Raw genomic sequence first — 27,974 nt, 5'->3', positions numbered from 1 at the left:
CCCAATTGGAATGCATGCAGGAGGCAACCAATCAATTTTTCTTTTTCATATCAATGTTATTCTCTCTCTCTCTCTTCGTCTTTCTAAAACAAAACAAAATAAAAACAATTGTTTTAACTATTTCTTCCACATATATTGAGAACCGCATCAACCATTAAGCAATTTAGAAAACTAAAGAGAAGAAAAGTCTACTGTATTTACCCATATTTTCTGCTATTCCAAGATTCCTTCTCTTATAATTTATTTTCTTTTTAAGTATATTTTTATTGATTTCAGAGAGGAAGGGAGAGGGAGAGAGAGATAGAATCATCAATGATGACAAGGAATCATTGATTGGCTGCCTCCTTCATGTCCCATACTGGGGAATCAAGCCTGCAACCCAGGCATGTATCCCAACAGGGAATCCAACACTCAACCACGGAGCCACACTGGCCGGGCCTATCATTTATTTTCTGTTTGAAAATTTTCCTTCAGTCATTTAGGAAATCTACAATGCATTTCAAATAAATTTTTGTGAATGATTTAAAGGCATAGAGATATCCAGTTATTCCAAAAGATGAAAGCCACTGCTAATGGGTATAGTTTCTTTTTGGGGCGATTTTGTTCTAAAATTGATTGTGGTAATTGTACAAGTCTGAATAATATACTAAAAACTTTTAAATTATATACATTAAATAAAACTTAGATATTACACAGTGAATAAAAAAGCTGATCAAGTAATTAGTAGAATAAAAAAACAAAAACATAACTGTACACCAAATTGGCCTCTTCAGAAGTCCTGGTCCTAATTATTATTTCTAAAAACATTCCCATCTTTCCTTCTAATATATGGTTGAAGCCAATGTATTTCAAAAAGGCTCACTGTTCTGACATATATGTTTGATATGTCAGAGCCCATTCATTGTTGTGGTGCAGATGAAGCAAAGCTGCAAATGTTAACCCTGTTTTCCTTGGCCAATTTAGCACTAGTGCCAATGCAAACCCAGTGCCATCTGATTCTCAAGCCCAATCCTGACCAAGGCCCCATTAGAAGTTTTATCTAATGTGCCTGAGATGAAGATAGGAAGGAGTCTACAGCATTCACATCTCCCTACACCATTCTCACTGGATTTTACCAGATTATATACCTGGTTTCTGTCTGATCTCTTGCTTAGTCCTGATTAGGCCACCCAGTAGAAATGAGTCAGTGTTCTCAACCTCTTAGGCTGGCGTAGCCGATTCTTTCTCTAGGGGTTAGGCTGTACTTCTTATATCCAAGGCACAAGCTCAAGTCCTCCCACACTGGGAAGACTACAGGCTGGATTTCAGGCCCTGCCAGTACCTACTCTAGGTCAAATCTTCTTGGAGAACAAGCCCAAGTTTGCTCCTCTTTTTGGGAGATGGTAATTTAGAGTCTGGCCACTTCACATGGGGGGCCCAGCCAATAGCCAGGTGAGCTGTCCTAGTTTCAGAAACCAACTAGGTTTCTCCTCCATTCCCAGGAATCCACTGCTGAGACCTCAGGAAGTCTTAGGGCTGAATCCATCTCTTATGGCATGAAGTCATCTGGCACAGCTCTGCAATGCTCAACAAATGCTAGTTCTTTTCTTTCCTCATATCAAGTCAACTGAAGAATGCTCTACTCACCTGGTGCACACAGTCTAAGAACTGCAGGAAGACTGGAGTAAAACCACTACCCTGACAGTTGAGGGTCGAGCTGCTCCGCTGATTGAATTTATGACCAAAAGAGAGCCACTCTTTTTCAACCAACATCCGGAAGCCTTCAAGTGTCCTATAAAAGGGGTCACTGAGTAACTGCACCAGGGATGTCACCTAAGACACAAGCAGATGGACACTTGTTATTTTCAGTCTGAAAAAAACCCTCTTGCTGAGTCAAAGCTCTTCCTCTTGATGGTAGCTAACTCACCAACAAAGTTACCTGGGCAGCAAACTTGTTCACTAACTGCTCCAGGACAGCCAATTAAATTAATCCCACAAACTTTCCAGTAGAAATAAAAAGTCAAATGCATTTTGGCTACACGTTTTCTTTCAGAAAATCCGGATTTTAATCCTTACCTGGCTAGTCTGCCGACTGTGACTTTCTTCTAGGTTAATTAATGAGACCAGGGGATCAGTTCAAACCTACAGATACTTTCTAACAGGCGTAGATTAATGTCTTACTATAGTTCACATTCAGACCTTTCCTTTTCACTCTGCAGTAAGTAAGGGAAGCAGGGAAAGGACTGACAAAATCTGGGAAGGACGGCCCATGTCCCACTCTGCAGGCCAAAGAGCACCATGCACATGCCTGCCCGGTGCACCTGTGGTGTGGCACCCGACGCCCAAGCCAGAACTGCAGGCTATGTAAGGCCTGGGAGCCCAAGGCACTGAGCTTTCTGATGGACACCAGGGGGGTGTTTCACACAGGGCTTTTTCTGTCCATACAAATTAGTCAGAATTTAAAAACAAATGAACTGAAATACATACTCATACATGTACAACAAAATATATGAGAATATGTGTAAGAGTTTACTTGTGCTGTGACGTCCCAGCCTTCCTCCAAACAGACCAACACGGAGGAACCATTCTCCAGTACCTCGGACACCACCACGGCCAGCTGCATTATCCTGTGAAGCTGAGATGGGGAAGGAGCCCGGTTAGAGCCAGGGCTTTCTGAGCACCCACAACGGACAGACTTGCTATCAGCCTTAGATAACCAAAAAGTTAGGGAAAAAGTATTTGACATAAACACGAATTTTAAATACTTAAAGTTATTTGTAAAAATAAAGATTAAGCAATGTGTTCAAGGGATAAATGATGAAATAAATTTATCTTAAGTAATTTCCCCTGAAATGGAATATCTTTAATTCCATAAAGTAGAAAAGTCAGAGATTCTAAGCAGCCTCCCAACAATTATTGGACTTAACATTTGTTTTTCTAGGATGACATAGTAAGTTCTATGAAGATGTAGTAAGTTCTATTTTGGTTACTCTTAATTTTTCTAGAATTAGCTAGTGGGGATGTTTGCACAACTTAGTTATTATACTAAAAAACACTGAATTGTACACTTTAAATAATGAATTTTATGATGAATGAATTAAATCTTTAAAAAGGACACTCTTATTTGTCTGTATGGGAAGAAAACTTATCTTAGCTTTTAAAGCCAAGCCACTGACTCACAGTTTGAGCACAGCATATAGATTTCAAAGCCAAACATGCAACATTCTAGTTTTAAAAAATATTTTAATCACACTTGACATAATTTGCAGAACAAATCCAACTTTGAACTGAAGTAGAAAACTCCATATTTTAAATAGAGTTAGCTATTTTATTTATTTAGTAAAGGCTCAATGCACAAAATCTGTGCAAGGGGCCTGGCCCTCGCAGCCCTGGCTTTGTTCAGAAGGTCGTCTGGAAGGTCATTTGGCTGTCCGGTCTAATTAGCATATTATGATTTTATTATTATAGATTTTTATTATTTTTATTATTTTGAGCTAGCTATTTTAAACACAGGAATAAGACACACATTCTCTCCAGCACTGGGAAGCTCCTTACCCACTGTTCCTGTAGACAGCTATTTCCAGGCCTGAATTCTCTTGCTCTTCGCTCTTGCTCTGAGTTAACTTCTGACATGCCAATATCTCAAGTAGAGCAATACTTTTTACTGTTTTTTTTTTTTTTTTTTTTTTTTTTTTTTTTTTTGGGGGGGGGGGGAGCACTAACTTCTGGTATGGATCTACTTTGGAATAAGGACCAAAACACAGAATGTACCAGAAACACAGATAGGCTGGGTGGTGGGACCAGTTTGGGGCTGGGCTCATAACTTAGGGACAGAAGGGAGTATTGATCAGCTCCTTTTGTGGGTTCTCAAAGGATCTGGTATAGCATTCATAGTAACATACACTGATACAGATTTATGTAATATGTTTTTATTTAAAAATTTTAACTGGAGGGTGGGGGGAAGAGAGGAACATTGATGCATTCATTGGTTGTTTCTTTTATGTGCCCTGACTGGGAATGGAATCCATAACCTTGGCGTATTGGGACAAAGCTCTAACCTGCTGAGCTACCCAACCAGGGTTCATACCCTGATACAGGTTTATATGTGGCTGTTTTTTTTTTTAATAATTTAAGTACCTTAAAATAGTTACTGCCTTGGGTACTCACATTATTTTCTGGCTTTTTCTTCTTCTTTTTTTTTCTTTTAGTCCAGCTTATTGTGGGAAACAACTATTTTTCCTCCTCAAGGGAGGCAGGAGACTTGGAGGCAGAGGGGCCAGGTGATAGAGGAACTCATGCGGGGGGAAGAAGCAATGGCCACGGCATCAAGGGCCTAAAGACAAGGCTGAGGGAGTAGTGCAGATATGTTCTTGGCCCAGTGTCTACATCAGTGTCTAAAACATGCATGTCATAAATGTCTTTACATGTGCTGGCATACCTACTTCTCCCTAATTTTGCAATAAGAGTTCAATGAAAATATCCCAAGCTTGATTTAGCTGAAGGAAGGATAAGTGGTTTTTCCTTAACCTTGGGGAGGCCCGAGGGCACCCAAAGTGCCTGCGGTGGCTGTTTTGGGAGGCTGATCTAAAATCTAGAGACTTGGGCCAGGCAGAGACAAATGCAAGGTCAGACAGTAAGAGAGAAGGGCTCTTGGAATTCTGGGCCCAGTCTGTTGACAACAGAGCAGGAGGCCTAAAAATATGCTGATTAAATTTATTACATATAAAGAAGTTGCCATCTAAAAATAATGACCTCCTCCTTAGCACCCTATGGAGACCAAGTTTTCAATTCCAGAGAGATAAGAACCTGGGATGAAGAAGTCTACCTTTCATCTCCAATAGCATATGGGTTTCTTGAACTGAGAGGCTTTTATGGAGGTACCCAGCAAAGACAGATGGTGGGGCGTGGGGGAACACAATATTTCCCTCAAATATCAACTCTGTACATCCTTGAGGTCAAAGGCAAGTCGAGCCAGACATTACCTGTGGAAACCACTCGGAGTCTCCCAGAGCTTTCAGAAAGGTCACGTCTGAGTCAGTAGGAATGGTGCTTGGGACACAAGCCCTCATCAACTTTTTGAAACTGGCTTTCACTTGTCGGATGTCATGAAATTCAACGGGAACAAATTCACAATTTAAAGCAAATTCTAACTTAAAGTTCTGTAGATAAAGATGCAGAGAATTAGGCAAATGAAGTGTTATGGTAAAAGAACAATGATTTCAACAGGGCAGTGCTTCAATGATATACAGTTATGGAGGCCAAGTAGTTGCAGAGGCTGCAATGGATCAGGAAAATCAATCTGTGTGGCTAGGTATCCAGATTGCTGGAAAGTCATTCAGTGAGGCTTCCTGGTTTCACTTAGCTTGCTGTCAATCTGAGACCCTAAAGAGACTACTGGTAGGTGGGAACCTGATGGGCGCTTATACTAGTAACATCACAGATAAGCCATTATAAAGCCATTACACACTCTGTACTCTGGGAGACACACCCTGGAAGTCTGGAGAGGACCAGTGATATATGGAAGCAATAGTTAATACAAAACTGCAAAGGAAGTCTCCCGAGATGCACTGTGATGAAAAGGCAATATGCTGCTGAGGTTCCAGAACTCTACATATTTAAGTTTGTAGAAATACGCATATTTGTTTCTTATTAAGCTAGTAAAATAGTTATTGGAAAAATGAAAAGAAAAAAAAAGCGAAGATAAACATTGAGAAGGAAATAAAAATTAGGCACTCTTTTAAAGTCATGTAGGTACTCCTTTAAAGGCAAAATAAAAAATTCTACACAGGCCGAAACCAGTTTGGCTCAGTGGATAGAGCATCAATCTGTAGACTGAAGGTTCCCCGGTTTGATTCGGGTCAAGGGCATGTACCTTGGTTGATGGCACATCTCCAGCAGGAGGTGTGCAGGAGGCAGCTGATCAATGTTTCTCTCTCATTGTGTTTCTAACTCTCTATCTCTCTCTGTAAAAAATCAGTAAAATATATTTAAAAAATTCTACACAGTAAAACATGAAAGGCTTTGTTGATTTCTAGCTTTGGGACAATATTTTTTTCACACATGACATGTGTCAAGCTATATTTATCATTTAAACCTTTAATCCATGTGGAATTTATCTTATGTGAGGTTGCATTTGTAGTTAAAGAATGCTTACCCGATGCACAATTGTATATTTTATTTTGATAACCTAGTCACCTAATTTTGAAGATTTTAAAATTCTAATTTCTTTTGCTAAAGAATGAATTAATTTTCTCATATCCTTCCCGCTTTACTCACATTCTACCCAAATGACACTACTGGGTCATCTGCTTTTTTAAGAGTAAAACTGCTTTCTGGATGCTGGTTGTACAACATGTGAATGTGTGTGACACTATGGACAAGAGAATAAATGTTATCTGTATTTACCAAAATTAAAAAAAAATGCTGCAAGGATTTATTATAGGACCCATGTTATATTTTGTATTGGTTATTTGAGAATACTTTTTATTAAGGTTTTAAAGTAAAAAGCAAAAACTTCCAAATTAAAAAAAAATAGCATTTCTAATATGTATCAAGAAAAAAAGTTTCTTTATCTCAGTAATTCCATTTTTAGGAGTAATCTAAATTGTAGAGAAAAAACCCTATTGAATCATATCTCAGTTAAAAACAATAATAAGCTATATGCTTGAAAATGTGACTGTAGTTTTATATATAGAAGATAAAGAAATGGAAACATTCAACAATATGGAATGTTACATAGTGATTAAAATAATTATAAAGAATATTATACAACATGGAAACATGCTATGGTTAGAATAAAGAACTTGGCTTATGCATGAGTTCTTTTCTATTAGTTATTTTTTTAAAAGTTAAAATAGATAGCAAATAGTTTACTTTTCGGGAGAACTACTTTCCTTTCCAACTATAAAGGAAGTAGGTATGCCTATCTTATAAACCAGGAGTTACCAGCCATAGTGTTGAGACACTATTACGTCATAGGAACTTATTAGTAAGTATAAAGTATGTGAATTAGTAAATGAGACCAAGTCACGATTATTTAGAGGAAGCCACTCTCACTTGCTTTCGTTGGGGTTTCCTCATTGGGAGGCAAGGAGTGGAGCTGCAGCTAGAGAGCACTGTGCTGGCCTGAACGTGGATCAGGCTGGACAGATATGGACAGTGCTCCACAGACACAATTACATAAACAAAAAGCAAAACCTGAAAGGGACGTACAAAAATCCTAATAACTACTGTGCAAGGATGGTGAGATTATGTTTTTAAAACTTTAATTCTTTATTGACAAAAGGAAGATCAGAAAGGAAAAAGAAAGACAGAAAGAAGTGAAGGAGGAAGGAGAATAGGGTTCCAGTGGCCAGTCTTTCTTAGTCATATGTGCAAAGCCACCCAGCTAATCTGAGGACTGATGTGCAGAGGATATGGCAGAGGTGAGCATTCAGGAGACAACCTTGGGGAGTGACTCCAATCATGAGTACGTGGTGTGCTAAAGGGCAGGGTGTGTACTCTGGGAGACACTGGTGCCAAGGGGGCTGTGCTGGATGCAACCCTGGGTTGCTGTTGAAAGGCGTCCCAACTGTTTTCTGGAGAGAAAGTATCTGCTGTGTCAGAAGACACGTGTGCATATTTAAACACTGAGTATTACCCAGCAGTTTCACGCCTCCCACCCTACAGGCTGATGGCTGCAGCAGCCTTAGTAGTGGGAGAAGAGCTTGCCACCGAAAGGATGACTCAGCCACTGGCATCTTGAGGACCCAGCATGTGGGATCCTGCCCACAGCCTCGGTCCACAGTTCAACCAAAGGTCTGTCTGACTGAGGCGCTGGACTAAACTCGGGGGGATTTTCTGAATTAACCAATACTTTTATTTCCCCCACATCTGTCAATAGCAATGAACTTTATTTTGTGCTGGGTAAGTAAAGGACTGAGGTACAGAGGATAAGGCAGAGGTGAGCACACAACCTTGGGGAGTGACTCCAGTTATGAGTGTGTGGTGTGCTGAAGTGCAGGGTGTGTACTCTGGGAGACACTGGTGCCAAGGGAGCTGTGCTGGTTGCAAAATTGCAAAAACATTATTTGCTTTTGGAGATAGGCTATCTTTATAATTTATAGGACCTGACATTGTGAAGCTCTTTAGCATAATAATTAAAAAAATAAAGGGGAGTCCAGCTTGGCTTGGCTCAGTGGTTGAGCATCAACCTATGAACCAGGAGGTCACGGTTTGATTCCCAGTCTGGGCACATGCCTGGGTTGTGGGCTTGATTCCTAGTGTAGGGTGGGCAGGAGGCTGCAGACCAATGATTCTCTCTCATTATTGATGTTTTTATGTCTCTCTCCCTCTCCCTTCCTCTCTGAAATCAATAAAAATATATTTTAAAAAAATTAAAGGGGCTTAGCATCTAACAGTTTGAATGCTCTGACATATCTCAGGACACGTGCCTCTGTCTATACAGCTTTGTGAAGTTTCAAAAAAGGCAACTTAGAGAACACAGCCTGGCCTTCCCGCACTCCAGTGCATCGAGTGCCACCATCTTCTTCCCACTCTTCTGCCTCCTGGCAGCTTTCTTTGTCAACAGGTTTTCAATAGCAAAACTTTTTGTTTTGCCGTAGACACAGACTCCTGCGGGAAGCTGAACTAAGATAGTGGAAAAACAGCCTGGATAAGCCTTATTACTTCTTTTTTTGTAGGTACACTTCCTAATATTCCTGATGTTTATGCTGATCTAGTTATGATTATGAAAAATACTTCTTTTCATAGCTAATAAACATGCAAAGTATATATACCTACCTATTTAAGTTCATGTAGATATACATACATATATAATGAGCTAAGTGTTTTTAATATTATTAACTCCAGGTTAAGAATCCATGCTATAAAAAAAATATCCTAGAAAAGCTGATTTATGAGATGAGTTAAAACTGCCTCCAATTATCTATAAGGTTTCTAAGTGAGAAAAAGAAATCTTACCCTCAGCTGTGACTTTTCGCCAAATATATATAGGGCTGGTTGGCGTTTCAAGAGCTGGTTTTGCAGGTAGGCGCTGTTACTATAGGAGGCCGAGTGATCCTTGCCTGCCAGCCGGGCACCAACATCAATGAAGGATGTTGGAGAGCTGATGAGGCGAGTGCTAGAGCGAAGACTTGCCCATACACCTTTACAAAAGCCAAAATAATTGAGTGAGGTAATCTGATGTGGGAATGCCACTGAGCTGGGAAAAAGACACATGCTCTGTAGGTATCATTTTTGAGATAACAGCAAGTTAATTAATCTAGGTAATCATGGATCCTACTGGTCATTTGTCATTTACCTTTGCAATGTATAAGCACCATTTAATACAGCATCAAGATTAGGCGTGGAAGGACTAAGCAGTCACCCATGTCACTCCTATTACTGTATTTTGATGTAAAGTTAGTGTTTATGAGTAAAAACTTGAATTATAAATAAAAAAGAGCGCAGGCACTGGGCAACAAAAGTACAAGCAGGGGCAACGAGGAAGCCTGGGCAGGAGAATGTGATTCCATTTCTCTGGGCTTCATGCAATAAGAACATGCTTTAGTCAATCAATTCAACAACAAATCTAGATTAAGAATGACATTAGAACTTTACTAAACCTACTAAAATCTCAGGATGGATTTGGAATTAACATGTGTGCATCATGCCAAAATGATGTAATTTAAAGTTAGTAAAGATTATATTACACTTTCCCCAAAGTACACTTAGTAATGCATATTGTACTGAATCATAACTTAGGAGGCTTTATATAAATTTTTAGTCAGAGGCAGATGTCTTCTCCTGGAAAGGCCAAGCTGAGCTGATAGAGGAATCTCATATTGTAAGTTGACCTTAGTTACATTCATTAGAAAAATCAAGGATTCCTATATGCAATAAGACTGTTGGATACTAAATATCCAAACCCTAAAGCACAGCTAAGTCTGACATGTGACTGGCAATGCAGCATCTTTACATTGTAGCCCCTTACAAAACCTATAAACTGTGGGGTTCCCGTTGGTCAGTGGTCAGCAAACTCCTTAATCAACAGAGCCAAATATTAACAGTACAACGATTGAAATTTCTTTTGAGAGCCAAATTTTTTAAACTTAAACTATATAGCCAAAACTGGTTTGGCTCAGTGGATAGAGCGTCGGTCTGCGGACTGAAGGGTCCCGGGTTTGATTCCAGACAAGGGCATGTACCTTGGTTGCAGGCACATCCCCAGCGGGAAGCATTCAAGAGGCAGCCGATCGATGACTCTCTCTCTCATCGATGTTTCTAACTATCTCTCTCCCTTCCTCTCTGTAAAAAATCAATAAAATATATTAAAACAAAACAAAACAAAACAAAAACAACTTAAACTATATGTAGGTACATTGTTATTAACTTAATTAGGGTACTCCTAAGCTGTCCTTTGCTAAAAACTCAAGGGGCCAAAGAGCCTTATGTGGCTCGTGAGCCGCAGTTTGCTGACCACTGCCCTTGGGGATGTGTTGCGGTACAAGACACTGCAGCTGCTTCCCCTGCATGGGCTTCCTCTCCAGGTTTGGAAAGGCTCTTTGAGAGGCTCCCTCTTTGCCTACTGTTAAATCAAGCCCTGTTTCTGGTGCACAGAAGTCACCGCGATAATGTCACACTGGCTTCTCTCTTTATGAGCGATTATAAGGTCAGGAGACCAGTTCCTAAGAAAAGGTTTTATAGGTGATTCTACTTAATGTAGATGATTTGAACTTATCTTAGCTATTATGGCTAATTTTTGTAAATGAAATCACAAAGGACATTCAGAATGTGGGTGGGAGTAGGGTAATTTGACAGACAAATGTGATAAACATCACTGGTAACACACGTTTTCATATGAAGGTGGTTAAAAAGAATGACACATCAGGACCGGAATACAGTACCTTGGTTATGGACTCTTCCCTTAGTTGAAGATTTGGGATCTGACTGAGTAAAACATGTATCTCTGTGCCCATGCACTGGGAGGTGAGAATAAAGGCAGAAAGAGGATAAAATATACAGAGCAGCAAACATCAGAGCAAATCGAGTAGGAGAAGGTTATTTAATTTTTAAAATCAAGTTAACATAGAAGAAAAGATGCAAATATAATAAAAGTAGATTTGATTAACAAATAAAAAGCTGCACAGTCACACAGAAACGATGAACTGAGCACCTGCTACATGAAATGCCAGCACCTGCTTATAAATGTGAGCGCAGTGAAATGAATGCACAGCGGAGAGTGCCACGGACAATTATACCAAATGGAACCAGCTTTTGAAGACTGTCATCGAGTGACAATAATGAAGTCAAGGAATTTAGCAACTACATTGGCCCTAGTGTTTGCGGAGGCTGATTGACGGGAAGTGCTACGTGCTGTACAACACATTTGCTCTTTGAGCAAGGCCACCGCATCAGGAATGAAGCTCTAGCAACCATTTGGAATAACTAAGAGCATGTTTTTGCAACAGAGCACTAAGCATTGCCACACTATCTTCTTTTTTCATCTGGAAATTAGTTATTTTCCATAAACAAATAGTTGTGAGCAGCAAAACATCATGATCCTGTGACAATACCTAATGCCACAGCTTGTGATGGTTGAGGTAATGACATCTTCTGAAATCCCTACTTGCACCAAAATGATAGGCAGTATTAGAGATAAAACTTTGTAATTTGAGTAATATTGTGGGGTGTTTTCTTTTTTCTGACAGAAAGAAAGCACTTTGCGACGATGGCAAATTTTGACCTGGTAATAACAAAAATAATGAGCAGAAGTTACAGTGTATCCTGAGCAAAGGAAATGCTCAAATCAAGTAAGGAAAATGATCTGCATTCATTCAGGATTGAAAACTGTCACAGCAGTATTATTAAGCTGCATAAAGTATGACACAACTTAATGAAGAAAAATCATTAGAAATAATTTTTATTGCTGCCTCGCTCCTCTAGAAGCAGGAAAGAAAAGGCACTGATGGCTTCAGTGGCCAAAGGAGGGGAGAGAGCGGAGGTTGCAGCGGTGCAGGCTGACTGCACAGAGAATGCTGCTGCGAGACAGAATGGAGGCGGGATGCTGGCGGGACACCTGGTCTCCTATGTGCTAGCGGCCTCTCCTTTCTGTAAGGTGTGAGCTTTCCTACCGAGCATGGGACCCTAAAAAGGCTTACAATGAAGTCTGAGTTGTTGGCTCCTGATTCCTTAAACTTATCACATTTTCTTATGCTAGTGCCTCTACCTGGAATGATTTCTCCCATTTTTTTTTTCCTTCACCTAACAAACTCTTTATTCCTTAAGATCCAGAAACAATGAGAACTTTTCTGAAAACCATCCCAGACTATCTCAGAGCTGTGGAGAGCTCTATTGGAATACTGATTACACTTCATTGGAATTTGATCCTACTGGATCGTGTGCTCCAAAGGGCAGGGACCTAACCATATTTATTCTCGTATCCATATATATATGTAATGTTTGATTATCTTCTTTATGAAAAGTGATGCACTGTGAACTACTGTCATTTTCTACTCTTGCACGAATTTCATGCATTGGGTCTCTAGTATACATAGAAATAGAAAATGTATTTCTTACTGTGAGTCATGATAAAAAATGTTTGAAAGCTACTGGCAGATACTGCGAGCATATGCCCTCTCTCTTCCAATCTGGCTTAGGGCAAGTGAAATGCAAATGTAAGCTTTCCTCCCATGCCAGTGGAGTATTAGGCAATACAGTGAAGTATTAGGCAATAATGATAATAACCACAACAATGATAATAGAACTAACATTTATTGAGCTCTTACTGTGAGCCAGTTACTAGGTTAAGTGCTTTAGATAAATTATTTAATTTATTCCTTATAAATACTCTAAAGCAAGATACTATTTATCATCTCCATTTTACAGATGAAGAAACAGAAAATTAAGAGGTTTCCTAAATTGCTCAATATCATACACTAATTGGTAGGGCTGCAGTTTGAATTTGAATGTAACTGAACTAGACTCCTTGTGTCTTGTCACCTAGGCAACCCTGTGAGCCTGGATCTGTCCTCAGGGTCTGGCTAAGGGATTGCTTCAGGGAAAAAGTGATGTAGTTCATCCCCCATGGGAATGGATTGTTGTTCAGAGCATGAGTGTTTCATAAGCACTAGGTTTGGTCTCTCTATTCTGTTTAGACAAAACAAAAATAGAAGAAAAAAGATGTTGGGTTGGATGTGGGAATGAAGTCCTGTACTTATTTATGCATGAGACACAAGCTAGTCAGTGAATGCTGCACTGAAATGCTGCCTGGTCCCAGTTATGCTGCTATTTGCTAAGTGACCTTGACACTTCCTATCTCAGAGCCTCTTAAAATATATATTCTGGAGGTTATTTCAAGGATAACACTTGTAGAGGAACTTATAGAGTCATGGAAATGTAAAGAAGCCTCCAGCACCTGGCCAGGTGGCTCAGTTGGTTGGAACATTGTCCAAAGGGTCATGGGTTTGATTCTCAATCAGGACACATACAAGACAACCAATGGATGTTTATCTCTCTCATTGATGTCTTTCTCTGTGTGTCTTTCTTTCTCTTTTTCTCTCTAAAAGTCAATAAGCATATCCTTGCACGAGGATTAAAAAAAGCTGCCTCCATATGGCTAATTCTCAATACACATAACTATTATATTTATATTTAAGAGGCAGTACCAATTTTCTCATGGCATTTTTCTACTCAACAAAGTAATTTGTCCAAGTTGTGAGTTAATGCATTTTTCCTCCATGGGGCTCAAAAGCTATTTTAATTACAAATGAAAAGCAATGTGATCTAGTCACATCTTCATTTTTCTTAAAGATTCTTATGTAAAAAAAGCTGCTTCCCCTGACTTACCAGCTCATCAGCGTGCACACTGAATGCAAAGTGATTACTGACAGAAAAAAGGCGAAGGAGACGGTGGAGGCCAATCTGTGCAGAGCAGAACGGCACACAGGGAAATAACATAAGAAGGAAACCAGAAACTAAGAGTCTATGACAGTGAAGAAATGAAAAAACAAAAACAAAAAACAACACCCCACACAGTGAAAATACACAGGAGAGAAGAAAGGAGAAGGTTTGAGGGTGATTTTAGAGACAGGAAACTCTTCCCACGCAGGATAAATGAGAAATGTCTGGAGCAGGGTACCTCGCTCTCAGGAAGGCTGAAGAGACTGTCCCTGAGGGCAGGTTAAAAAAAATGAACCAAGTGCAGGGCGTGCAGGCCTAGTTTTGCCCTGAGTATATGCCTGCCTGCCATGTTCATAATAAGGAATCTACTGGGACTTCCCAAACTTGCTTGCCCCAGTCTATTCCTGCTACTCTCTGTGAGGAGGAAGGACACTATCAGAAGAGACAGAAGAAGCAGATCTAAGGATCAGAGATGTTGAAAGTATCTCATCTTTCAATGAATCACTGGGATCCTCGAAGATCTAGGAGGCTTTAAGAGTAAAATTATTTAGGAGGGCTGCCAGAAATAATAATTAGGGCCTAGAATACATAGGATGGATCAGAAAGAAAGAAATAGGAAATTTTAACTCTAAAAGGTAAATACAGACTTCCAGGTACTCTTGAGAAGAACAAAGAAGGAACTCATAATGAGAATGTAACCACTAGTTGGGATCCCCTGTTATAAAACAGCCAGAGTCTGAGGCCAATATAAAAATAAATAAATAAAGGAGATAATGTAGTTGAAACAGATTGACGAATATCCATGAGTCTTAAGTAGCAACATAGAAGGAGAGACAGTTTTGTAGCTAAAATGTACATTGCAGGTCACTTGGCCCAGTGGGGGAATAGATAATGTGTTCTTGATGAAGTTTACAAAAGCAAGACACAAGAGCCAGGCGTGGGGCTCTAACCAACCAGACATGTGCTGGAAATGGAACTCTGTTGAATGGAAAAACTGCTGACATGCCTTGCTGACAATATAAACTTTCAGATAGTGACTTTTAAAGTAGTTAGAGGAATAGCAACCTTGAACCAAATTCGACAGGAGAGCTTGGCAACAGAAATACCAGGAACTTTAGGAGAAAGGCACTGTACTATTCTTAGTGCAATTTTACCAAGAAAGAAATGATGAGACAAATGAAGTCTGTATCTTAAACTTTGAAACAATAGTATTTTTAAAATTGAGAAAAAAAGCTATATATATAACCCTATAGGTTGAACTGTGTCTCTTCCAAATTCATATAGTGTAGTCGTAACCCCTCTACTTCAGAACTTGACCTCAGTTAGAAATATGACCTCGCTGCAGATGTAATTAGTTAAGAAGAGACCAGACAGGAATGTGGTGGGCCCCTAATTCAATATGATGGGTGTCTCTCTAGAAAGAGGACATTTGGAGACAGACACACAGGGAGAATATCACGTGATGACGGCAGAGATCTGGGTGGTGCTTGTACAGGCCCAGGGGGAGACGGCCAGCAAATACCGGGCGCTAGGCAAAGGCCTGGCACAGATCATTCCTCACAGCCTCAGGGGGCACCAGCCTGACATCGTGATTCTGGACATCTAGCCACCAGGACTCTGAAGCAATAATGAAGTCACACGTCTGTGGCTCTGTTTTATAGTAGCGCTAGCAAACTAATACAATGACAGTGAGATCTAATTAAGAAGGTGACTGAAAAAGACTGAAAGCTCTTAGGAAATTCTACAATAGCAGAAAGTTCTGATGAGGTTAAAAAACAAGCATCCAAAGCACCACTACGGCTGCCAAGAGATGTCCACAGCAGTCGTGGTTTTCAAAAGAAAACAAATAAATTTTATAAACTAGAACCTTGATGTTGATTCTGAACCAAATTCTGGAACATATTATTAATGAATTATTTCAGATTACTTAGAAAAAGCACTAATTTCTTCAATGAGTCATGTTAAATTAACCATAAACTCATTAGTGCTGCAGTTATCAGTTTGAAAGATTGGCAAATACTGGATTAAAAAGATGGGCAGATTTAGGAATATGGGCCAGGTGAGTTTCATTAGGAGGACTCATATCCAGTATAGATGAGAAGATTAATCTCTTTCTTCAGAGAGGCCTCTAAATTATGTTGCTGAAGACTTCTGTCCTCATCTCTGGTTTGTTTAACATCTTTTTAAACAACAAATCACAAATCATGAGAACAGTGATCAAGTCTACGAATGACAAGAGGCTTGGAAAAACAGCTAATAAAGTAGTGGCCAGAATTAAGATACAAATGTCTAAAACAATAGTCCATTATAAAAAAAATTAAATTTTGTAGGTATAATACACAGTATATTTACGTTCAAAGACTAACCCTCAAGACTAGTATATTGTTAAGAACTACAGTTCATGTGAAGCAGACAAACAGATTTAAAATGATACTAATCTCCATATGGACCAGCCTAGTGATGAGCTGTCCCTAATGTAATCTTAGGCTCCATGAGTTCAATTCCATGGAGAACCCACAGGATGAAGAAGATAGTGAACTGGACTGGAACCATCTGAGTTGGGGGTATTAAGAAGTAACAAAAGTTCTCAGAGAGAAAAGATGAGAACAGTTTTAAATCTGAAGGGCTACAGTGCGGGAGATCTGATTTAGAATTTTCTAACATTAGAGGGAAGAGTGAGGATCATTATGTAAAAGTTACATGGTGGTAGCTTTTTAGATCAATATAAGAAGAAATTTCTAACAGTTGCTTACAAATGCAAAAGACTACTTTTGGGAAGAATGAGTTTCCCGTTACTGATGATCAAGCAGAACCATGATAACAAACTTGGTATGTTTTCAATGACTCAGCATTGCACGGAAGTGAGAAGAAGAAATCTAAGATTCTACTAATTCCATTGTGAAGTGATACTTACTTACAATCAAGATACCTGGTCTGGAAATGCCTCTGAAAAGTAAAATAATCTAACACAAACCTCCAGAGAACAAAGTAGATCTCCCTTTGGAGCTAAACAAGCCAATACTCAGCCTTTCTCCTCTTCCTGATGCTAGCAGCTATAGCCCAGAGGAGGAAAAAAGGTAACCTGAGTATCATTCTCCCTTATTCCTCAAACTAACATTTCAGAGAACAGGAGTAAAAAATCACAGGCATTGGAGGCACAGCCCTTGGGGTTCAGATCACTTCTCCCAAGCTGGTTATGCTTTTGTGGTCAGTCTTTCTACCCTGCAAACCTGAAGCATCTTGGAGTCTTCTGAGGGCTGACTCACCATTTAGACATGTTCCCATCACCTTCCAATGTCTCCAAACCCATCAATATGTAAGATTTTAGCAATTAATATACCTTATCCCAGTATTAGAAATAAGTTTGATCATTCATTGAGAAAAGGGTAATTGCTAGAAATAAATTTGATCATTCATTGAGAAAAGGGTAATTAAAAACAATTTGAACCATAATTAGTTGATTTAAAGAATCACTATCTAAATTTTTTTTTTTTTTTTTTTTGCTTTTAAGATTGTATCAGTGCTCAGTTATAAAATCAATCTTACTAACCTCCTCGAGCAAAACTATTGGATGGGTTAACATCCAAATGTCCTGGCACTACCTGCTTAAGCACAGTGGGCTTTCTTGAAGTTCTCCTTTCAGTCCCTAAAGTCAGCCAAAAAAGAAGAACAAAAACCATGTCGTTCGGGTTAACATTACTCAAATGACAAAAAGTTATCTTCATGTGTAGCATGTCTAATTGCTGCCAAACATTGTACTTTTTAAGTACCCAGAGCTTCAATAGAGATAACAAGGCACTATTACTATTTCCTCAGAGATACACACATTTGCAAGATTATAGGGAGTTAGGTTTGGCAAGTGCAATCAGAGAATTTAATGATAAATGAAGCAAGGCATGCATGGTGTTACTTTACAAGAAAAGCCACTTTCTGCTTATGTTGAGCTACTTCAAATAGCTGATTAAGCCAAGAAGACCAACTTTTCAAGTCACATGCTCCTGTGTCTAACACGTTAGGGTTACCTCTACATGAACCCTTTGGGGTTCCATCACATGATAACTGAAACAAAATATTAGTACAAGTCTTAATGGCTTCATCCAAATCTAGTGAAAACAAACTGTATTGCAAATCATAAAAGGATGCAGAAATTTCAGGAATTTTAAACGTGTTTATTTTAATAATTATACATTTAATAAAGAGATGTTCACTTTATACACTTAACTTTGTAATACCATTTTAAAGTCTATGTAAAATAGATTCTAGGGAAAGAACCAACCCCACATGACTTTATTTATGTTCCCCACCTCCTCTTCCATTATTACTCTTTTAAAAAGGAAATAATTGAATCTCTAAATGTGGTTACTATTCACTGAAGTTAACAATGGTGCCCTGAGTTCTAAGTAAAAGGAGCTAAAGTTACAGCTCCTTTAGGTAAAATTTTAAGGGGTCATATTGAACAAACTGTGCAAATTAGTAAAGGGACTAATCCTCGGAAAGAATCTGACATTTCAGAGCTGTCAAGAAGAAAAGGATGATCAAATCTTACCTGGAGGCAGAGCAAGTGCCGGCCTGACCGTGAGGGTGTTGTTGCCACGGAGTTTCTGATGGACAGAAACTGCACTCAGAATGGCTTGCAAGTACTTTTCTTGTTCTATGCTGCTGGAAGATTCTAAGGAGGAGGCAGGGGCTTCAAAAGAAAAATATACTGAATAAAACAACCAGTGTCTATGTTAATAAAAAGGGCATATAGATATTTTTTCTTTTTATAGTCTTTAAGCTACCACACCCAAATGCAGAAACCAGCCCCACTAAAAGCTCCAAACTATCAGATGGCTAATCCTCCTATATTGGTTTCACCACACCCATTTCTTGATTGCTTCCTCCTCCCAGAAAGAGCTTAAATTTGGAAAACCACACAGCCCTGACTTGCCAAGAGCAGGTGCGGTTTCTCATTATCCAAGCGACTCAAAGCGAAGATTCACACAAGACAACATCTCCGTTATGGACCCCCCAACCTTCCTGTCCATGCTGTTTGAAAGCAGAGGCTGGAGGGGGTTCCCCGGCATCCTGGAATGGGCAGGAAAAATTTCCCAATACCAGTAGCTTTATTCCAGTTTTGCCACATTGGCTTAACAGGGGATCTGAACTTGCAGGGGTCATTTGTGGAAGAGCAGAGGAAGTTGGGGAGAAGACAGCAGCAACTACTGTGAGATTTCTGTCCTAAAAGATGGGCAAAAAGTAGGCACAAATGGAAACAACTGTGAAAACAATTCTGGGTGGGAGGGAGTCTGGGCCTGGGGTGTATGGAGTGAAACAAAAATCAGTGAACTTGGCTCAGACACTTTACAGAGCATCAGAGGGGACTTACTAGAAGGACAGTAGATATTAGCAAATTCTCTTACAAACTGAATGGGAAATAATTAGGATTTTATCAATTTTGAGATGACATTACTATATTTTATTATAAAATGCACCATTATTTTATGTATTAAGAATCATAACTGTCATTTAAACTAGAACAAACACACCTCTTTCTGATCACTTCCATTTTAAGATGCATCCCTATTTCAAAGATATTAAAATGGGAGCAAATGTGTAAGCTCAAAAATAAAAAAATTAGTAAATTAATATTAGATTTATAGTGGAATAAAAATAGTTTCAGTTTCTTCCATTTAAAAGCTCAGTAATATGCTCATTGGTGCTCCTAAAATAATTCTCTCATTTTATTTAACCTACATATACTGTGTTCTATTATACCCACTGTAGAGCTGGGGAAGATTCATCAGGGTGGAAACAATTAAAAGCTAACTGCCTATGTGTGACTTCAAGCCAGGTAAAATTAATAAAATAATAATAATAAAATAATGCTGTTTGTGTGTTTCCCTCAAGCCAACTGAATGATCAAAGACACACTGGCCAACTTTCAACTTTCAGGAGGGAAATAGGTGAGAATAAAGAGAGATATCAAAAAGCACATGGTTTTACCAGATGGACCACAGAATCTAACTTACCTCATCTTGAAAAAGGAAAAAATGCTGCCACCCTAAACTGGATCTGAGTGGCCCATTGTTTAATTTTATTGAGTATCCTATATAATAAAACCCTAATATGCAAATTGACTGAACGGCAGAATGACCAATTGCTATGACATGCACTGGTCACCAGGAGGTAGATGCTCAATGCAGGAGGCTCACGGCCAGCGAGCGCAGCGGCAGTGGTAGGAACCTCTCCTGACCCCAGGGCCGTGCTAAGGAGCAGCGAGCAGGCGGGCAGTAAGGAGTAAGGAGTCCCAGATTGCGAGAGGGATGTCCAACTGCCGGCTCAGGCCTGAATTTCATGCTCCGAGCCTCTAGTCTATTATAAGCTGAAAGTTAGGAGAAAGGTCAGCAACGATAGCTCCTGACTGCCTTCAAGGCCTCAGATTTACTGCTTAGAAATATCCCTATAAAAGAGAGACAGTAGCACTCCATTTTCTCAAGTTGGCCATCTTCTAGCTTCTAAAAACCCCTATTCTTGAGAGCTCCTAAAGCAGCATTTTGGTCACTGGTTTGCTGACTTGTTTTTGTGTGTGGGTGTATCTTGTAGGACTGAGATAGGGTATCTCATACCACATGGACCAGGATCCCTACCTGCCTCTGAAGCTGCTAAATATATTTGAATACTTACCAGAAGAAAAAAAAGAATAGCATAATCTAGTTCTTAACTGTGGATATTCTTGTTTGCTGAAATGAAAGTAGCCTAAAACCAAGGACTGTATTACAATATGTTAATTTCTATTAAGAACCAAATATAAATAGGCATATCAAGACCCCAAATTTCAGGTGGAGCCCCACATGTCAAGTATAGATAGTGTTTAAGTTGTTCATGTTGTATATAGCAGAGTGGGAAAATCTATGTGTGAGAGGCATAGTGACAGGGAACAACTGGCATTCTCAGATTTTATTTAGTTTATTTTAGGAATGCTCTGAAGTGAAAGGATCATCATTGTGCTGTGGAGATGCTTACCTGCCTGAGGGGAGTTCTGAGATTTGAAAAGACCAACGACTCCCTTCCCATGGAATCCTCCAGCTCGAAGGAGCAGAGTACCGCTTCTTGAGTTCTTCCAACATACAACAGGTAGGCGATTGTGTCGGTAGCAGCGGGCTACTCTTGGTAAACTACTGTCCTGTACAGCTTGAGGTACAACTAAAAGGCCAGGGTAGCTTCAGAGACAGGGAAGGAGAAAGAGAATGGTTTGGGTGGGTGAGGGTGAGGGGTGGGGGGAAGAGAAGGGGAGGGAGGAAAGGGTAGAAAGAGAGAGAGAATATAAGAACATGAATATCATAATGCCATAGTCATTTCCAAGACTCAGAAACACTGGTTGAGGGTAAGACATATTTCAAACATGGAACTCAATTTCAACTCAGTTCTTCTGGGTTTAAGCAGAAAAGGCCTACATGGTGGAAACAGCTATCTCATCCACTAATCTGTTGTTTTCTTACTTTCTTCTTTGGAAATAAACTCCTTTCAGTCCGCCAAGGAAATAAACTCCTTTCATTGGCACTGTATACTTTTGCTGAATAACCTTAGCTTATAAAATAAAAGTGTTATGTAGAAGTATTTAAAAGACTCCTGTTAAACTGATATCTCCTTTGCTTTATACACAACTTTTCATCAACTTGAAATTAAGATTAATACATCAATGTCAACTTTATAAGAATGACAAGTCAAACTGTCACCTCATTAGACTGCTGAAATGATGAGAAAGTAGAGTACACTAATATTAGACTGCCTGATATGGTGAAAGGATTAAAAATAAAACCAACTGATTTCTGGTATGAGAACAATATGTTCAAATGTCAAAACAAGTTTAAATATTTTATCAACACTACAGGTTAATAATGTTTTAAAAAGATTAGCTCATATACTAGCAATTATAAAATATGATATTGGGAAAATATACAGATAAGAGTACCCTGCTTTTATAAGTAAGTATAAGAAGAGAGGCAGGTTTCAGAGTCATTTCTTTTCTTAGCTTATTTAGAAACTAGAGGCCCAGTGCATGAAATTCATGCATGGGTGGGGTCCCTAGGCCTGGCAGGCAATCAGGGACTATTGGGCATCTTGCCCAGTCCCCAGTGGGGCCAGGCCAGCTACAGCCTGCTGGATGGGGCCTGCTGGATGGGGGGAGGGACCGCGGAGGTTTTCTGGCTAGGGGTAGGGACTGCGGAGGTTAGTCAGTTGTGGGAGGCTGGCCATGGGAGCACACTAACCACCAGGGGGCAGCTACTGCATTGAGTACCTACCTCCTGGTGGTCAGTGTGTGTCATACTGACTGGTTGACCAGTTGTTCGGGTCATTTGGGTCATTTGGTCATAAAGACGTTTAGGCTATTATGTATAGATATTACACTAGAGAGATTTCTTTCTTTAAATTTAAATTTTTATTGATTGATTGATTGATTGATTATGGTATCACATAATTGTCCTCATCCTCCCATTCCCATCCCAAACCCTTCCCACATATGCCCGCACCCCCCTGTTGTCCATGGCCATTGGCTAGGCCCATATGCATACACACAAGACCTTTGGTTGATCTCTTCTCCTTACCCCCACCCTCCCCTACTTTCCCTCTCAGGTTTGAGAGTCTGATCGCTGCTTCTCTTTCTCTGGGTCTGTTTTTGTTCATCAGTTTATGTTGTTCATTATTTCCTCTAGTAGTGTGAGATCATGTGATCCAAGAAATACCCTTGTAAGAACCTAAACTGCGACAAGCCATAATGGTTATGCTGAGAGCAAATGAATCAGTCTGAAGTGAGTTCCTTTCTGGGCCAACAGTTCTTTTGAGTCCCAATTTCAATGTCAAATAGTTCCTTATGTGTACATGTCAGCCATGATATTTCAGATCTGGTTGGTGGACAAATGGTGGTGATGCACACTAGAGAGATTTCTTATTAATAACATCCCAACCTCTAATTCTACAATATATCTTTCTTTTTTTTTATTGTGTTAAAATATACCTAACATAACATTTAACATATTAACCATTGTAAGAGTATAAATCATTGACATTAAGTACATTTACAATATTGTGCAACCACTACAACTATCTATTTCTAGAACTTTAATTTTTTTATTTTATTTTTTAAAAAATATATTTTATTGATTTTTTACAGAGAGGAAGGGAGGGAGATAGAGAGCCAGAAATGTCGATGAGAGAGAAACATCGACCAGCCGCCTCCTGCACATCCCCTACTGGGGATGTGCCCACAGCCAACGTACATGCCCTTGACCGGAATCGAAACCGGGACCTTTCAGTCCGCAAACCGACGCTCTACCACTGAGCCAAACCAGTTTCGGCTATTTCTAGAACTTTTAATCACTTATCTTGATATAAACCAGTGCTGAGAGGAGGGAGAGGAAATCCGGTTATAGCCATGTAAATCATAACCTTCAATGACTTCAGTGAAAGCCAGATTAACTTTCCATATTTGACTAGATAACCTGGGAGCATTCTGAAGTTTCAGGCTGTGCTCTCTCACTCACAAACTGATGAAGAGATCTGGCTGTGGACATAATCATCCATGAAGACTGGAAAAGCAGTTCCATTATTAGGGCCCCTAATTCTAACTCCACTTTAACATCTGTCCCCCCAGCCCAAACCCCCCAGTTGTTTCTAGACACTGATTTTGTGTATTAGATAAGGGAGTATTACTTAATGGCTTTGGGGCTAGTTCTAACTGGGAAAGAACCAGTGCACCCCTTCCCTCCTCACCCCTGTTGTAGACTATCCCCTTCTTCCATGGGACATGAGCACCACATACCAAGCTCCACCACACATCGGTCTAAACTCCCCTGCTCCCAGGCCTGGATACCTACTAGGGCTGAGGCAAATATTGCTGAGCCTGAAGCCCGGCAGAGGTACTCAGTGCCAGGCCCATTTAGCAGTGAAAGATACATCCATTTACCCTGCAACTCCGCCTACCCACTACCCAGAGCCACCAGCTCTGCACTTCAGAGTAAGCCTCAAGGAATCAATCTCGGGACCCCTCAGTCTGCAGGCCAACGCTCTATCACTGGGCCAAACCAGCCAGGGCATCTTTTAATTTTAATTGGAGCATTTAGTCAATTTAAAAGTAAAATAGCTAAAGCTGGTTTGGCTCAGTGGGAGGATGTTGGTCTGTGGACTGAAAGGTCCCAAGTTCTATTCAGGTCAAGGGCATGTACCTTGGTTGCGGGCACATCCCCGGTAGAGGGTGTGCAAGAGGCAGCTGGTCAATGTTTCTCTCTCATTGACGTTTCTAGCTCTCTATCTCTCTCCCTTTCTCTCTGTTAAAAATCAATAAAATATATTTTTTAAAAAAATAAAAGTAAAATAATTACAAATATATTTGAATTTAAACTTAACACCTTACTATTTGTTCCATCTGTTCTATGTTTTCTTTTCTCTCCTTTTGGATTATTGTTTTTATCATTCCATTTTCTTCTTTCTAATAGTGTGAGGTTTATATATTGTTTTATATCAATTAAAAATATAAATGCTTTATAGCAAGTGTCCTAACAAATGGATTATTAAAATTTTATTTCATTTCTGACAGACGGAAATGATAAATGAGAGCTGTTTTCTCACTGGCAGGCCTAAGTTTGATAGCAAGCTTCCCCAACAGCAGGACACCACACCCTGACGGTATCACTTACACTAATCTACAAAGGGAATTTAGTTAGAAGGACAAAGTACTCAGGAAAATTATTGCATACTTAACAAAATCACAACCTACCAGCACTTAATGCAGTTTTTTCTATTTGGCCCAAATTGTAAACCATATTCTCAACTTATTTTTCTAGTTTCACACTGGCAGTATTTGTAAACTTAAATTGTCATTTAAAATGAGATATTTATAGTCCAGCCGGTGTGGCTCAGTGGTCAAGCATCAACCCATGAACCAAGAGGTTGCTGGTTTGATTCCTAGTCAGGGCACGTGCCTGAGAAGGGGGTGTACAGGAGACAGCCGATTGATGAGGCTTTATCATCATTGATGTTTCTCTCTCTTCAACCTCTCCATTCCTCTCTCTGAAATCAATAAAAAGATATTAAAAAATAAAAATATATAAAATGAGAATTTATAGTTCTTCAAGAACAGTGGGGTTGCAACTAATACTAACATTAAGACAACTTTCTAAAATATGTACAAGGTTTACAATTTACAAAGTGCTTTTACAGAATTATTCTATTTAATCAAACTAGGAATTTATAGATGCCAAGAAAAGAACTTACCTGGAGATGAGAATGATTTAATTTGTGGATGGTGGAAATATAGTTTTAAAAATATAAAGCATGGCACAAGGCTTAACAGATATACAAAACAGCAAGAGGTAAGAATAGAAAAAAATAAAATGTACTTATTTTCATTCTTTAAGTAATATCCCTTGAAAATATTCTAATTAGACAGCATGAGAAAGCCCTGTCTACTCTTGGGTCATCAAATTACAGCCTGTGGGCCAAAACTGGCTTCGTCCATTCATTACTTACTCACTGTCTATGCTGCCTTTGTGGCAGTTGAGAAGTTGCAATCAGAGAATATACAGCCTGCAAAACTGAAACTATGTATATCTGGTCTTTTAAAGAAAAAGTTTGCAGACTCCTGGCCAATATCAGACTTTCATCTTTCCTATCTGCCCGGGCACATCCTATTCTTAATTCAAGTCATCTTCTGGCATGCTAGAAGAGAGGCAACTAGGAAAGACAAATACGGCAAATTCATGAACTACTGTTTCCATTTACTTCTGATTTGATATAGGCATAGCTCAGTGATGTAACTGCACTTCTGAGAATGCCAATGAGGTGCTTGCTCACGCTTCATAAAGTGTCCCCTTATCACACATTTCTCTCTCTCTGGGCTATGAGGCAATTAGCCCATTAAAGACTCAAATGGAAGAAAAGAAAGGTCTCTTTTTGGAGCGCAGGGACACACTTACCTCCGGCAGAGTGAATACATCCTATTACAGGCTGTGATTCGAAAATACTCTGGTTTTGAGCGAGAAGAGCTGCCACTTATGGTTCCCAAACCTAAACGCTGATAGTCTCTGAAACAGGCTTTTTCCACCAACTGTTCCATTGTAGACTTCTCAGAGGCCTTCAGAGTGGTACTCGTGGGGAGTTCGCTCTCATCTGAAACTGTGAGGGCAGAAACCGGTTTTGAAAAAAATGATATAACTCCAAGGAGAAGAGAATCCTTAAACCAAGGGATGTTTATATTAAGGCTATAGGTCTATGCATATCACCAAACATGTAACTTCTAAGGGGGAATCATTATGGTCAAACAAATTTGAACAGTAATGAATAGTCACAAAATAAACTACCAGGTGCTCAACTGACTCAAAATGTCAGCAGAATTAACTCAAAATGTCTAAAAATAATTCAATTTTGAATTCATTACTATAGTTTTGTTTCAGTCAGACTTGCTTATTAATGCCAATGTGTAGTGATTTCTATTTAGGACTCTATAGAATAAACACTCAACTTTGTCAGAGGCCAACCCATCAGTAAAATTAATCTTTAATATGAGCACAATATAAATTCATCATCGAGGTTTCAGTTAACTTTTCAAAGCATAAACTTTTATTAAAAGTTTCTAGATTAAGCAGAAGTTTACTAGTGGGAAAAGACCTTTCTTAGAGAGGTATGAAGAAATCATACATTTCTTTGGAAATATTTTTGTCAGAGGATGTGGTATACGCGGGAAACTCCCTCACGATTTTACAATCACGGGTTACAGAATCCTTTAAGATTTTAGATGTGGAAGAATTTACCCAATAATCAAGTATTTTAGGGAGGATTAAAACACACACACACACACACATACCCCAACATTGCTAATTGGTACTGCATGTTCTAACTAAAAAATAAAAAATAAAGAATTCCATTGTTAAAAACTCTGAATTTACTTTCTTATTTATTTTTAAAGTAAGAGAAGTCAAATTAAAGCTTTCAAAGTTTTTGGAAATGTACTCAAAGTTATAATGTCAAAGGGAACACTATGGCTCTCTTCCATTAAAAGAAAAAAACCTAACAGCTCATCCGTATAAATACTAAGATATTAATTTGTGAACTTCACAATGCAAAAATATTGTCAGGTATCAGTTTTGTGTTGCCTTTTATTTTTAGAGGAGCAAAAGACCAATATGTAATTTGGTCTTTTGGTGGAATATCATCTATAATCACAAAAGCATAATATGCTACAGCCGAACTATCTTCTGGATGTCATTCAGGACGGCATGGCAGGGGCCGAGGCAGAGGTGGTTAGGGGTGATGAGGCAGGCAGGCAAAGTGGTTAGAGGCGATTAGGCAGGCAGGCAGGCAGAGTGGTTAGAGGTGAACAGGCAGGCAGGCGAGTGGTTAGGGGTGATCAGGCAGACAGGCAGAGGTAGTTAGGGGCAATTACACAGGCAAGCAGGCAGGTGAGTGGTTAAGAGCCAGCGGTTCCTGATTGCGAGAGGGATATCCGATTGCTGGTTTAGGCCTGATCTCTGACATCCCCCGAGGGGTCCAAGATTGTGAGGTGCAGGTTGGGCTGAGGGACCTCTAGTAGAAAAATAGTTTTTGTTCCATGAAATCATAAAATCTTTGAATTAGAAGAGTCAATAGTGATGGGAAGCAATAATTTTATAGGGCTTTCCATGTGCCTGTGTAGAGGCCAGGATTCCAACAAATGGTCACTTGAGTAATAGTGAGCCTTCTCATTGCCCCCAGAGGCAAGCTTATAGGTATCCACAGTAAAATGGAGACTCTTAGCCAGTGATCTCTCTCAAGATGAGGCCTCTTCCTCCTCCTCCTTTTTATCCTTCTTCTTCTTTTTCTTCCTCCTCCTCATTATTATTATTATTGTTATATAAGCATGGGTGATTCATTCTAATCCTGAGAAAGAAAAGGGTGCAATGGTATCCTGCTTCTCTATTAGATCAAATTATCTCTAGTGTTAATACCATAAGCATATTTAATTCTGGATTAAGGAATAGAAAAGAGTCACTGGTTTGCTACTGGTTTTCTGCCTTTACATTCTTTTTTAAAAATCCTCATCTGAGGATATTTTTTCCATTGATTTCTAGAAAAAGTAGAAGGGAGGGAGAGAGGGTAAG

General features: G+C 39.4%; 1 protein-coding gene across 2 annotated transcripts in view; it reads right to left on the bottom strand.

The window, feature by feature from the left end:
- SBF2 (SET binding factor 2) overlaps positions 1–27,974 on the bottom strand; it is a 307,688-nt gene that overhangs the window by 28,058 nt on the left and 251,656 nt on the right. Inside the window, exons 26-33 of one of the 2 annotated variants that reach the window (XM_036428329.2) lie at positions 25,815–26,013; positions 20,866–21,062; positions 18,407–18,547; positions 17,411–17,506; positions 8,941–9,125; positions 4,962–5,138; positions 2,513–2,614; positions 1,627–1,812 (exon numbers count right to left, since the gene is read on the bottom strand). In XM_036428329.2, coding sequence (XP_036284222.1) covers positions 1,627–1,812; positions 2,513–2,614; positions 4,962–5,138; positions 8,941–9,125; positions 17,411–17,506; positions 18,407–18,547; positions 20,866–21,062; positions 25,815–26,013 — 1,283 coding nt within the window. The remainder of the gene's footprint in view (positions 1–1,626; positions 1,813–2,512; positions 2,615–4,961; positions 5,139–8,940; positions 9,126–17,410; positions 17,507–18,406; positions 18,548–20,865; positions 21,063–25,814; positions 26,014–27,974) is intronic. The other variant, XM_036428330.2, reaches the window with a different exon arrangement.

The sequence above is a fragment of the Pipistrellus kuhlii genome, unplaced genomic scaffold, assembly GCF_014108245.1.
Source record: "Pipistrellus kuhlii isolate mPipKuh1 unplaced genomic scaffold, mPipKuh1.p scaffold_m20_p_9, whole genome shotgun sequence".
Taxonomy (NCBI): Eukaryota; Metazoa; Chordata; class Mammalia; order Chiroptera; family Vespertilionidae; genus Pipistrellus; species Pipistrellus kuhlii.
Note: the sequence above shows the minus strand (reverse complement) of the source record. Positions and strands in the feature narration are given on the sequence as shown.